General features: G+C 41.6%; 2 protein-coding genes across 2 annotated transcripts; one reads left to right on the forward strand and one right to left on the reverse strand.

The window, feature by feature from the left end:
- Window positions 1-720: 720 nt before the first annotated feature.
- On the forward strand, window positions 721-8128 carry LOC127774207 (cytochrome P450 CYP72A616-like). The gene is made up of 6 exons (XM_052300472.1): window positions 721-747; window positions 823-1018; window positions 5005-5222; window positions 5466-5710; window positions 6331-6700; window positions 7215-8128. The coding sequence occupies exons 1-6, from the start codon at window positions 721-723 to the stop codon at window positions 7641-7643; spliced, it is 1485 nt and encodes a 494-aa protein (XP_052156432.1). The 3' UTR covers window positions 7644-8128.
- Window position 8129: 1 nt separating this feature from the next.
- On the reverse strand, window positions 8130-11490 carry LOC127773647 (lipase-like). The gene is made up of 10 exons (XM_052299783.1): window positions 11130-11490; window positions 10723-10793; window positions 10528-10593; window positions 10386-10433; window positions 10229-10296; window positions 9909-9981; window positions 9664-9825; window positions 8818-9012; window positions 8619-8707; window positions 8130-8534 (listed from the first exon to the last, which is right to left on the reverse strand). Exons 1-10 carry the CDS (start codon window positions 11194-11196, stop codon window positions 8345-8347), a joined length of 1029 nt encoding a protein of 342 aa, XP_052155743.1. The 5' UTR covers window positions 11197-11490; the 3' UTR covers window positions 8130-8344.
- Window positions 11491-13765: the final 2275 nt, after the last annotated feature.

Genomic DNA, 13765 nt, shown 5'->3' on the forward strand with positions numbered 1-13765 from the left:
ACAGTTCCATACCATGCGATGCCGGGGCCAACCCTTCCCATCAAATCTGGTCAAATCTTCTCCATCTCCTAAAATTAATTGAGGACTTTTTATCTACTCGATCTCCTCTTTACATTTCCCACAAAATCAGAGCGAATTTGCATCCAAATTGTCGCACCGATGCCGCTACGAGCGTTTGACCATTCGTCTTATTCAAAATTTTTGTACAAATATAAAAATATTTATGTCATACTTAAAGAACATTTAATAAGCCGAATTATTAAAAAATCATGATAGATATGTCTACTCCCTCTGGTTTCATTTTAATTGATGTTTTGAACAATGACACGGTCTACAAGATATATCTTTGATCTTATTTTTCTATTATAATATATATAATAAATAAATGCATGTTTACTTTTATTATAGTGCTTTAAAAGACAAATCTATATATGTTGTTCTAATTCTTTTAAACTAAATATTTTTAAAGTTATTGATGGTTAAAGTTATAAAAGTTTAACATTAATCTTGTTTAAAACGTCAATTAATATAGAGTACATGTCAAATTACGAAGAGAATCTAAACTGAGGCCTTTGGGCGCCACGCCACGCGATGCATGCTCGATGGACGGCTGCTACGACGGAGAAAACAGGCCGGCGCGTTTCTGTCTTGTAGCAGAAAGATCGCGTCAACCCAAGCATAGCATATACTACCTCTGCTTCCCTCTCACCTCGCCGCGCCATGCTGATCATGCTGGGGCTGGGGCTGGTGCCGGCCGGCGCGGCGGCGGCGTTGGCCGTTGCGCTGGTGTGCCTGGCCGCGGCGGCGTGGTGGACGGTGGAGCGCGCGCCGCGGCGGCTGGAGCGGGCGCTGCGGGCGCAGGGCGTCGGGGGCGGCCGGTACCAGCTCCTCCTCGGCGGCGACGTGGCCGAGAACGGGCGGCTCAACCGGGAGGCATGGTCCAGGCCGCTGCCGCTCGGCTGCCACCGCATCGCGCCCCGCGTGCTGCCCTTGCTCTGGAACGCCGTCAGGGACCACGGTATCGCTGCGAAGTCTCTCTCTCTCTCCTTACTGTCCTTAGGCCTTCGTACGTTTAACTTTTTTTAATCAAGATTTTTTAAGTTTAACTAAATTTGTAGAAAAATATATTAATATTTTCAATACAAAATAAATATATTATCAAAAAATATTCAATTTAAATTTAATGAAACAAATTTGTCATTGTAAATGTTGATAATTTTTTCTATAACGTTGATTAAATCAAAAGAATTTTGACTATGAAAAAAGTTAAACGACTTATAATATGAAACGGATAAAGTATATATCACCGGTTGCCATTCATCATTATTAGCGTATATTGTTTGTGTGTTAGTACAACATAGTTTCAATTTAGAAAATTATTATTAACCCGTTATTAACATTATTTTATATATGTATTATTTTTTAATTGTTGTATATATTTATTATTGATATGTGAAATTCCGGACCCACACTATTTTTTTCTTCTCACAAAAAATATAGGGTTGGTGAGAAATAGTTGATATATGACCCTTTAGTCCCACCCGCCTTTTTTCCTAAAAAGAAAGTAGGGAGTTGATGGTAGAGGTGGTAACAAAATCACTACCATTACTTTTTAAAGGAGATACTCATGGTGGATATACGAATAACAATCGATAGTTGTGAACTTACGATCATTCATCGGGTTGCAGAGATTAACTCAAGATTCAACATTGTGTAAAGCAACAAAATTTCAGGCAGGGCCTGAAAGAATTTAAATTTTGAACGAAATAAAATATTTTTTGCTAAATAAAGGAATGAGAAATTTTTGAAAATTTTCACCTTGCTGTCATTCCTGAACTTCTAGGATCGATATAGAAACGAGAACAACACCTAGCTCTGGCAGGGAGCTACTAGGAGCAGCGTGCTGGCCTGAGTTCGAATCTGTTTGAGCGCAGGTTTTCTCACCATTTTCTTCTCTATCAATACTGGATGCTAAGTTCCTCCTTAGTATTCCAAACATATAGAAACGTCTCCAAACATATAGAAACCTCCTTAGTATTCCAAACATATAGAAACGTCCCGCCCTTACCAAAAGGGCGGATAATCATGTTCCTGCAAATATTCTCAATTTCTATTTCTGAAGCTCTGAAGGAGATGAACAGGGGGGGAAAGCAACCAGTTGATGGTGTAAGTGGCGAATCTACAGTCGTACCACCCTGGGCTCATCAGGCAGATGCGCAATAGAATTTGATTTTTTATGAATTGAAAACAAAAATTTTATAGCAAACTTTTATATAATAATATTTATTAAGGCTTTTCTGGATCCGACAGTAGATGATGTTCGTGGGATAGTCATGTGGGTGTACTTTGGCAGGAGCTTCTAAACTAATTAATTAGAACATGCAGCTATTTAGGAGTGCCGGGAGATGCTACACATTTTACACTTCTGGTAATTTGACATACTAGCATATTGCCCATGCGCTGCAACAGGATTTTAATTAAAAAAAGTTTACCATTAACATGTTATTGTCGTCTCTTATTTGTTGTATATATTTGTTAATCACATGTGAACCTTTTTAGCCTCACATTATTTTTTTCCTTCCCACGAAAAGCAGAGATTTGGTGGAATTAATTGACATATAGGCTCCTCACATGTCACTTTTTCCTTTTAAAAAAGTTAGGAGTTGTTAATACTACCACAAACATCCTACACAAGCTCTTGATTTAAATAAGGAGAATGAAAAAAAAAAGAAGATGGGAGTAATGTTCATGGTAAGGGAAAGGGATCAGATGTAGGCACTTTTAAAATGGGGTCTACATTGGACAAGATTGGTCAGTCCAGTGGTTTTTTTTTTAAAGGAAAGTGGCAAGAGTATTGCCGAATTTATTAGAAGAATAGAAAACCAAGGTTTACATGTTGGCGATTACACAATTAAGCGAAAAAACAACTTATAAAAAGACCAAAACATAAATGCCTGGTGAGAAAAGAGAAGAACTACAATCATGGAGGTTGGAAGGTGAATCCGCTTTCTCGAATATCTTGGATGATCAGGTGTGATGTCCTTCGCACGTCTGGTTCTTCTCCCCTGAAGATCTTTGCATTCCTTTGGAGCCAAATATGCCACCAGGTCTTCACTAGAGTTCCCGCCTTTCTCTTTGCTTCCGTCTTGCTTTCATTCTGCATGATATACCTCATCCATTCTATTAGGGAGTAGTGAGTCTGGGTATTTTGAATACCTTGGGCAGCAGAGACAGGATTCCACGTTTCTTTAAAGAAATCGCATTGTTGAAACAAGTGGTCTGTATCCTCAAAAGCACCTCTACATAAAGGGCAAATCCAGTCGCACTCCCAATGTCGAATTAGGATGTTTTCGGTTGTTAAAACTTTGTGGTGTAGAATGAGCTAGCCTAGGAATTTTTGTTTTCGAAGCGTCGACGCCTTCCAGTTCAACAGGAAAACATTGTCCTGTTGTGAACCTATGAATCGAAAGAGATAGGCACTTTTAGCCGAATATATGGCCCCATTATTCCTCTTCCATGAAATTGTGTCTTCTGTTCCATTTAGCAAAGTAACTTGACTCAAGAGTCCTCCTAGGTGAATGAGCTCCTGGATCTCTTCAAAGTTTCAAATTTGTCTTAAAGAGTGAATCCATCCATCATTTGCGAGCTCAGTGCCAACGTTTCGGTTCTTACTCTTTGCCAGCTTAAAGAGGTTTGGAGCTATGTCCTTCGGACACAACCCATTGAGCCAGTTGTCCTTCCAAAAGATTGTTTTCCTTCCATTCCCAATTTGAATTTGAGTGCATGCAGCCTAGTGGTTTCATACCGGAGAAAGGTGGTACTTCTTCTCCATCTACTCAAGTGATGGTGGTGCCTAAGTCAAATGGATTGACAGTGTCTGATGAGGAGTATGATGGTTTAGTGGAGTCAGTTCAGTCCCAGGACAGTCTAGCAATCAAACTAACTGTTGTTCCAGAGGCGTTACTATATATCTCCATCCAGACAGAGCAAGAGGAGGGCAAGTGATAGTGATCAGCCAATTTTACAAAGGGCTGAGAAGATGAAAGCTGAGAGGAACCTGGATAATCAGAAGACTACAGGTTCTCTTCAGGGTAACGTACTAGCTCTAATTCTAGGGCTCCGACCAATCCACCCATCATTGCAAATAACTTCTCCTTACTCTTTGACTATATGTTCCATTTTTGCTTGATGTCTGGCTCACCGGATCTGGTACATGAAAAAGCCATTCCTTTTCGCTTTCCTTCAACCACTCAGTATATTTTTTTACGGGAAGAGTTAAACGAAAGCAATTAGTTTGGAAGGAAGAGGAAGACCTAGGGGGCTTACGTCCTCATTTCACTCTTTTTGCTCCTACGAGACTTTTTATTTTATATTAATAAGTAGTTCATTAAGAGAATTATGTCCCCCTCGGGATGAGGGCTCACTCGACTCGGTGCTGAATGAACTCCTTCATTGATTTGGGGAAGTCTAGGGTTGGTACCGCTTCCATACCGCTTAGTCAATATAGGTTAAATGCAACGACCAATTGACATATAGTATTGTGCTTAATTAAGTTAAGTTCGCTATTCTAGTGCGATGTTCAGTTCACTGCTCTCTCTATTGTCGTTTGTAGATCGTGCCGCTCAGCTACAAAAGTGTGATGAGGACATCAAGCTAATAAAAACTGCATGTCGTATTCATGAGACAATGGTCATGCAGTTTTTCGCCAATTATGGTTGGAGGTTTAGAAATAGAATTTAATAATCAAGGAGTCTTTATGTTTTGTAGGCTTTTATTAGCTTGTGGTTGTTTTAGTTATTTTCGGTGTGCTTGTTAAGACTTGTTCATGTGCGTTTGTCTAGCGCAAATTTATGTAATAATTGGTTGTAGCTCGTTGAGCAAAGGCCAGAATTCTATTCCATTATCTTAAAAAATGATAATCACCAACAATAAATTGGGTGTAGTTTTACAGTCACTCTTCCCCTCTAACAACTTATATAATCTACGGATATCACATAAATGCAGGTAAACTGTCATTCATTTGGTTTGGTCCAGTGCCAAGAGTGATGATTCCCGACCCTGAATTAGTAAGAGAGGTTTTCAATAAGTTTGACCAATTTGGCAAACCGAAGATGATCCGTGTCGGAAAGTTGCTAGCGACAGGAGTTGTGAGCTACGAAGGCGAGAAATGGGCTAAGCACCGGAGAATTCTAAACCATGCCTTCCACCATGAGAAAATAAAGGTAATAATTTCAACAGAAATTTGTCCATGGCTATGCAAAGGCCGGTAGTATTCTCAATGCAGCTGTATCACTTTAATTTGATTGATTGAGTTCAATAAAAAGTTCATTAACTAAAAATAAATTCAATGGAAATTAATTTGTCCATGGCTTTGGTTTTCTCATTTCTAATTGCAGCACTCCATATTCTCCTTATTTGGTTCATGCACAAAAACTTGATTAACAATGATGTTTTCTCCTTCACAGAGGATGCTGCCAGTTTTTGCCAACTGCTGCACCGAAATGGTTACTAGATGGGAGAATTCAATTTCTCTTGAAGCGGCATCTGAGATAGATGTCTGGCCTGAATTCCGAAATCTTACAGGAGATGTGATCTCAAGAACAGCATTTGGTAGCAGTTATCAAGAAGGGAGGAGAATTTTTCAGCTGCAAGAAGAGCTGGCTCAATATTTAACAGAAGCCCTTCAGAAACTTTTTATACCAGGCTATTGGTCTGTTCGAAAAGAAATAATTTGAACTTGCATATTTAAATATCTCTAGTAAATATTCATGTGAATGTGATATAATATAGTTGAAACCATACTAAAAATGCTGCACTGACTGTGAAATTGAAGTTGCAGCACAGGACTCATTTGTTGATTAAAGTAGACATTACGTTCACCATGTTGTTAGCTACAAATGAAATTGATAATATGGTTATTAAATCATTCATAATATATAGCATTCATCACCAGCTGACATGTGGGGACAGTACTACTAGTGAGGCATCAAAGTTATATATGTCAAACTCAAACAAATAAATCCATGACTGATCTTTTGTTTCCAATAGAATTTTGGCAGCCTGGGAAAGGTTTTAGTTAATTGAAGAAATCTAAAGATGAAAACAGAATACAACTTTTCGTTTCCTTGACAAATATATAGTATTTTTGAAGTCATTGGAAAGTTACCAATAAGTATCGATAACTTAGGTGATACCAAAACACCGGCTAAGTATACCTTGGTACCTCTGAAGGTATAATTAATAGTAAATCTTGAATGATGGTACCAAAATTCTTAATGCACAGACTAGCAAGCAAGAATTTGTTTTGATATGACATTGAAAAATTTACAGGTACTTGCCAACTAAAAACAACAGAAGGATGAGAGAAATCGATCGAGAGGTCCGCAAAATTCTGCTTGAAATAATTGGAAACAAAGAGAGGGCTATTACAAATGGCGAAAACAGCAACGACGACATGCTGGGATTGTTGGTGGAATCAAACACGAAGCAACCAGAACTAGGAATGAGTACAGATGATATTATTGAGGAATGCAAGCTATTCTACTTCGCAGGAATGGAGACAACATCGTTGTTGCTCACCTGGACGTTGATTGTGCTAAGCATGCACCCAGAGTGGCAAGAGAGGGCAAGAGAAGAAGTGTTACACCACTTTGGAAGGACCACCACACCAGACTATGATAGCTTGAGTCGCCTGAAGATTGTAAGTATGAGATCAACGGCATCAACTCTCCTGTTATTTTTCTCAATATATGCAAAAAGCAAAAATGCAGTCTACTGAGAGGACACAGGCTAATTTTTACTGTGATTTTGGCATGCCATTGCTTGATCAGTTACAATTTTGACCAAACATAATGGTTGCTTATACCATGCATTCTTCCAAATGTTTTTAGAATGCTTTCTTTTCCACAATGTTCAGATACTACTAATCTACTATACTAGCTATAATAGTTAATAAGCCCTTGCTTACAGTTCATATGGAAATAAATGGCTTTGTTGTTTTGAGGATACAGATAGATAATTCTGCACCTCATGAACACTGCACAGATTTACATTTTAGATTCTACAAGTGCTAATCATGTTAAAACTTTATCAGCTATCATCGGCAATATAATCGAGGGTTGGATTGAATATACATATCAACAAAGGGTTTATGGGAATTAAGCAAGGGTATATTAGGGGCAATGATCTTGACCCCTGCTTTGTTGTTTCTCCAGGTAACAATGATTCTATATGAGGTTCTTAGGTTGTACCCTCCAGTGGTGCTTCTGAACAGGCGAACATTCAAGGAAACGAATCTCGGTGGCATCAAATTTCCAGCTGATATGAACCTCATACTGCCCATTCTGTTTATTCACCATGATCCTGAAATTTGGGGCAAGGATGCAAGTGAATTCAATCCAGGTAGGTTTGCTGATGGCATCTCCAATGCAAGCAAGTATCATGATGCCTCTTTCTTCCCATTTGGATGGGGTCCTCGTATTTGCATTGGCCAGAGCTTCGCACTTCTGGAAGCCAAGATGGCTCTCAGCATGATCCTCCAGCGATTCTCATTGGAGCTTTCGCCGTCCTACATCCACGCACCCTATATAGTGTTAACTCTCCGTCCACAGCACGGTGCCCAAATTAAGCTGAAGAGAATTTGACGATATCAGGAAAGGACTGGGTGTGGTGGTAGAGTCGTGGGTTACCAGGGCGTAGTCCTGTGTGTCTTTCATGTAAAATGGAATAAAAATCCAGTTTTTTCTTCTTTTTTTGAAATTAAGGCTTTTTTGTTGGGGAATAATTATACTAGTTGGCCATATTGTGGTTTTATGTTTTTAGCTTTAACAGGTGCCTTACTTATTGTCATTGTCTATCCACTTTCTAGTAGGATTTGGATTCAAGTTGATGAGTTTTTTTTTTAAAAAAAAAACCTGGATGGTGTAAATTAATGTGTGAAAGAACTTGGATGTTCTGTCTTATACACCACCACTAGTATGAATGGGCCAAGAACTGAGCAACAACCAACCGAGGAAAACTTCAATTGAGGATGAAAGCTGAACCTTGAATTGAAGGTGAAAGGCAAGTATGCATGGTGCAACACAATGAGAATCAGCTGCCAATGCCATGCCTAAAAATACACAGAAATAAGAACATGATAATTGGCATGGTTCTGCTTGGAAAAGCTTTTGCATGACATTCTCATGATAAATTAGTCCAGCCAAGAGCACGTTCGTACAGTATCTATAATGCTTTACATGCTGTACAAAGAACTATACACAAATTTGTTCTTCCAATATCCTCCTGTGGTGTGATCATACAGTTACATAGAGGGCATGGAAGATTCCTGTCATCATGAGTTTGCTCACTGTGAACTATGCAACTGATCAACTGATAAACCAGGTTGCTTCGAGAAAACAATGTTGCCATCGCTGTCCATCTTATACTGCAGTTTATTGTCACCTGTGACAATTCTGCAAGATCCCGATGCCTCGGCATGCATGCTGATGCCAAGGTAGTTTATATGGTCTTGCACACTGTTTCCACTCACAGACCTGGGTATAAAACGATAAAAGGTACAACAAAGTCATAAGGAGTTTAAAGTTCAAACAAGATTCATATGCGTGAGCAAGACGAACCTGCTGCAAGTTGGGTCTTCTCCAGAGTCATCACAAATTTGCTCTATTGAATAGACTAGGCTTCCAAGTCCAACATTATGAACCCATACCTAAGAGAGACAGATAAAAGAGAACCGACTTTAGTCACATCTCTAATGCATCAAGAATAATACTCGATTTCTCTGTCAGCAAAGGTGCATGTCAATGGGCAAGAACATACCTCTCGTGGGAAATGATGATAGGTTTTCTGTGGGAAGTAGTGGTAGTATGGGGGTAAATGAGGAACAATATCGTGCGCATTAGTCACTCGAATCGCATTTGGCAAATGACACTTAAAATGTGAAGCAAACACAGCATTTCCAATCCGAGGTTGTCCAAATGTTATCAGTGTCACATCCTTTAACCTGTAGTTGACCTATAAAAACAAATAAATATGTGTTAACATGCTGGCTGAACCAGAAGCGGATGAAGTAAATTTTCTTCATCTCATATGGCTAAAAAACGAGATGATTCAAGAAAGAGGAAAATAAATCTACAATAACCTAACAAAAGAGTTATACGTCATATGCTTGAAGCAACTGGTATGTATCACATTGCATCAACACAAAAATATGACCCCACATAATTGGTCATATAAGAAGCAGCTTAGAACAATATGGTGTGAATGAAGTTCTTAGCCTATGCTGCTAGTCCTAGGAACTACCAAACGAATGTTCGAAATATTCAATTCATAAATGTAAAGAGTTTATTCATTGCAATCGATATTAGCAATATTGACCAGTAAAGTCTAGAGAGTAACTTTAATTTGAGAACAGTGGAATTAATTGTCTGTCATTGCTTTCTCTGATGTTAGAAATCTGACGCCATGAGAATTTAGGCGTTGAGAATCTGTCAGGAGTAACATCTGAAGAGGAATTCAGACCCTAAAAGATGTAACCTGCTCTACTCTGTTCAGCTTATAATGCTTCACAGAGCAGATAACTTCATAGACAATAATTTCAAAAGAAAGAACTTCATAAAGAAGCTCAAAATTAAATATCTTATTTAAACAAAATTCAATACTCACCACAAGGTCAAGCGCACAAAACGAAGCCATAGCTCCTCCCATCGAATGCCCAGTTACCATGATGGGAATATTACCATATGCTTCCCTAGTTTTTTTAATGCCATTGACAACACCATCGCGCAATGTCGTGTTATGGTATGCAGAATAAAACCCACTGTGGACCTATAAACAGATAGACCATCAATACTAATGGTGCTCAGAAGAGGGTTTTTATCATAGAATCATAGATGCATTAGCATGTTCACCTTTGCTTGAGGCATGCCTGGGTAGTCCAGATCAAGTTGTTTCCAAAACAAGTCCTCTATCCAATTCTGAATGCTGAGATATAGAATGGGTAGTGTTACTTAACATAAAAGTATCAAGATTTCAACAGTGTCACATTTATTTGTTTATAGGGAGTCAAGCCATCATGTATCAATTTGAAATATTTGACGCATTAATAATATTGAACAGAAAATAAAATTCTGTGAAGAACATGAACTTCAAGAATGCTTTTAAAACAAACTGACAATCTTAGTACTTTGAAAAAAAGTAAACACTTATCATGAAGTGATATGCAATGTACCTGGTCTCTTGAGTGCCTCTGAACACAACTACGACAGCATTCATTTCACTAGCATAACCAACATATGCCTGATTCATCAAAACTACTACCATCAATGCTAATGAATAGTCTATTACAGAAATCCAGGCAAAGAATAGCTGAAGGTAGAGGAAATAACCTGCAAGCAATTTTTCACATCGACGATCAGTTCTATTACCTCAAACCCCTGAGTCATAAAAAAAATATCAATCAGTCATACCAAGCTACATATAATGAGATGAAGTTGACTAAACTTTAATGAGATGATCATGAAGAGTTACCTCTGTTAAGTCACAACACCTTTCACAGGTCCACGAAAAGAGTTGTGTCAAGTCAGCTGTATAAACCTGTACAAAGACACCAGATTCAACAACTCCATATTACACTAGACACCCTAGGTATTCACTAATATGTAATTATGTATTAAAAAAATCCAAAGTGGACGATGCTAGAGATCAAACAGCAAATGAACTTACTGCTGATGTATATTCCGCAAGCGTCCTGGCTAAGGTCGAGTTGTATATTGGGGTGTGTTTAGTCTTAAGTTCTACATCATGAAAGCAGAACCAACATCAGGACAGGACAGACCAAGAATCTGTGCAATTGTATGATCAACGTATGGACGACGCATCTTCAAACTGCTAATGAACATTGTTCATCTAGATAGAGCTAATCAATTGTATGATCAAAATAAGCAATTACTAGCTTTACACAAATTGCAACTACTAATGAACAGCGATCTTCTAGAGCTAAATGGGTTTATGTTTATGCACAGTAATAACATCCGCACTCCCCTAAAGCGAATCTTGCTGAACTAATTATCAGAAACTATCCCAAATCAATCATATCACAGCAAGAACACAAGTAGCTGATAGAACCTAACCTCTCCCGGAGCAAAGCACCAGCAGGCAACACAGAACCGCGGCCTGCAGCCATCTCCGCCGCTCCATCCCCGCTTAAACAGTCACCAAACAACGAATCCAAGAACCCACACAGCCACCGCGGGGCGAGGAGAAACCTACCCCCTCAAATCTCCCCGAAAATCCGGGCCAAGAACCAACCAACCATCCGCCGCCGGCGGCCGGCGCCGGAAGAATTTCGCGCGCCCGATCGAACGACCGAAGAGCTCGACGATGATGAGGGCCCCCGGAATCCGATCAAAGATTGGACGGAAATCACCGACAGATGGGATGATTCGAGTTGGAGAGGCGTACGGCAAAGCAAAACCAAAGGGGAAAACTACAGAGAGAGAGGAGGATTAAGGCAAAGGCAAGTAGGTGTCAGACTGCAAGTGGGCCGGGTCGGGACGGGCCTACAAATTGGCATCATTAGGTTTGTGGGCCGGGTTTCCTCCCAGTGTTCGAGACGAGGAATAAGTTCACTTTGTGACCCTTAAAATTGATTGAAATCTAATCCGTGACCCTAGACCACGAAACCGGATATCTCGACCCCCAAACTCTTAAAACCGGTGCAATTTGACTCCCTAGGCGGTTTTGGAGGGCGGCTTTGCTGACGTGGCGCCTACGTGGCGCTATTGACCTGGTCTCCTTTACATGTGGCGTTGACGTGACGTTTAGGTGGCATTTAGAACTTAAAAAATATTTGTGGGACTCATTTGTCATTGACACATAAAAGAAATTGTGGGACCCACATGTCCCTTCTCTCTCTCCCCTCCCTCCAGTTTCTTCTCCCTCCTCGCCACTCCCTCTCTCTCTCTCCCGCGGCGGGTGGCGAGGGCCGGAGCGGCGGTGATCGAGTGGCGGAGATGTGGGAGTGGTGGCGGCAGGCACTGGAGCGATGACGGCGGCGGCGCTCGGGCTGAGCTCTACGGCCTCCTCGCCGATGGCGACCCACACGCGGCGAGCGGCGGAGGCGCGGGTGTGGCGCGGCGGCCTGCAAGCGACGGAGACGCGGGAGTGGCGGCGGCAGGCACTGGAGCAGCGACGGCGGCGGGCGGCAACAGGCGACAGCAGCAAGGGAGCTGGGCCACGACAGAAAGCCGCGCACCACCGTTGGCCGCGGCATCTAGCAGCGCCCCCACGCGACGGGACAGCCCCATCTCCCTCGACGGTCGCCTCGCCGTAATCGTACTAAGGGCACGCAGCCGCACCTCATCGCCGCACCGGTTGAATCCGCGTAGCTCGAGCGGTAGCGGCGTCTACGGGAGCGGCGGCGGAGGTGGGCGGTATAGCCTCGTGTCCCGGACGATGCCAATCCACTGCGCACACCCATCTTCGGCACACGCAATATCTACTCGTCACTTTGCATCCCTGTCGAACAGAGCCATCACAATCTCAAGCTGCTCAATTCAGCAACAAGCAAACAAATTGGCGTGCATACGTACATATGCACATATCAAGAAGCACCACAACTCCGCCGCCGCCACCACCACGAAAAAAAAATGGATGAGAGGGAGGACCCATGTCAAGCAGCGAGCAGTAAGGACCACATCTCTGCCTCACCCTCCTGCTCACGGCCATCGTCACGGCGCTGATGAGACCGCCGGTCTCAAGGGCGACCCTTACGCAGTTGGAGTTGATGCCGTCATGGAGTTCCCCGGCAACCCGTCGTACGGCCCCGACCGCGTCATCTACCTCTGCCCGCTCTCCGGTGAGTTCCCCGGCTACTACGGCTGAGATACCACCGAGCTCTGCGCCGACCCGGAGGTGTTTGCGAAGAACCACGAGCAGGAGGTGATTCCAACGCCCTCCCGCCTGCCGCCGCCCCGGATGAACCCGACCGCGGCGAGAGAATGGAGAGAGAGGGAGGAGGAAGAAGGGGAGAGGATGATTGTGGGCTCCACATGTATGTGGGCCCCACAATTTCTTTTATGTGTCGATGATAAATGGGTTCCACATATATTTTTTAATCTAAATGCCACCTAAACACCACGTCAACGCCACGTATAAAGGAGACCCGGTTAATACCGTCACGTAGGCGCCATGTCAGCAAAACCGCCCTCCAAAACCACCTAGGGAGTCAAATTGCACCGGTTTTAAGAGTTCAGGGGTCGAGATATCCGGTTTTGTGATTTAGGGTTACGAATTAGATTTCGATCACTTTTGAGGGTCACAAAGTGAACTTATTCCGACAGGACGAAGCTCCGTTTCCTCTAGCCGGCGGCGGCTGCGGCTTCAGGCCTACGAGGGCCCTGTTTGGATCGAATCTTGCTATTTAGGACTGACAAAACCTATTTTATAAGGGGCAATTTCGTTTTTACCCTACTTTGATATTCAATGTTGATTTTACCTCTATTTTTTAGGGTTTTCGTTTTTGCCCTTACTTTTTTAAAATGAAAGAAAACTCTACCCCTACTTTGGATGGACAAGTTGACAGTGTTAAATCTTTGGTGAAAAGACAATCATACCCTTATTTGATATTGCATATTTGCCTGAATGTTTATTCAATAACTGTGTATATGCCCCCATTTTTACATGCAGCTTGTATTTTGATAAACTTTTACAAATATGATAATTTTGATAGAATATTAAAATTTTGATATAATTTTGCCACAAATTT

This window comes from Oryza glaberrima, chromosome 5 (assembly GCF_000147395.1).
Source record: "Oryza glaberrima chromosome 5, OglaRS2, whole genome shotgun sequence".
Taxonomy (NCBI): Eukaryota; Viridiplantae; Streptophyta; class Magnoliopsida; order Poales; family Poaceae; genus Oryza; species Oryza glaberrima.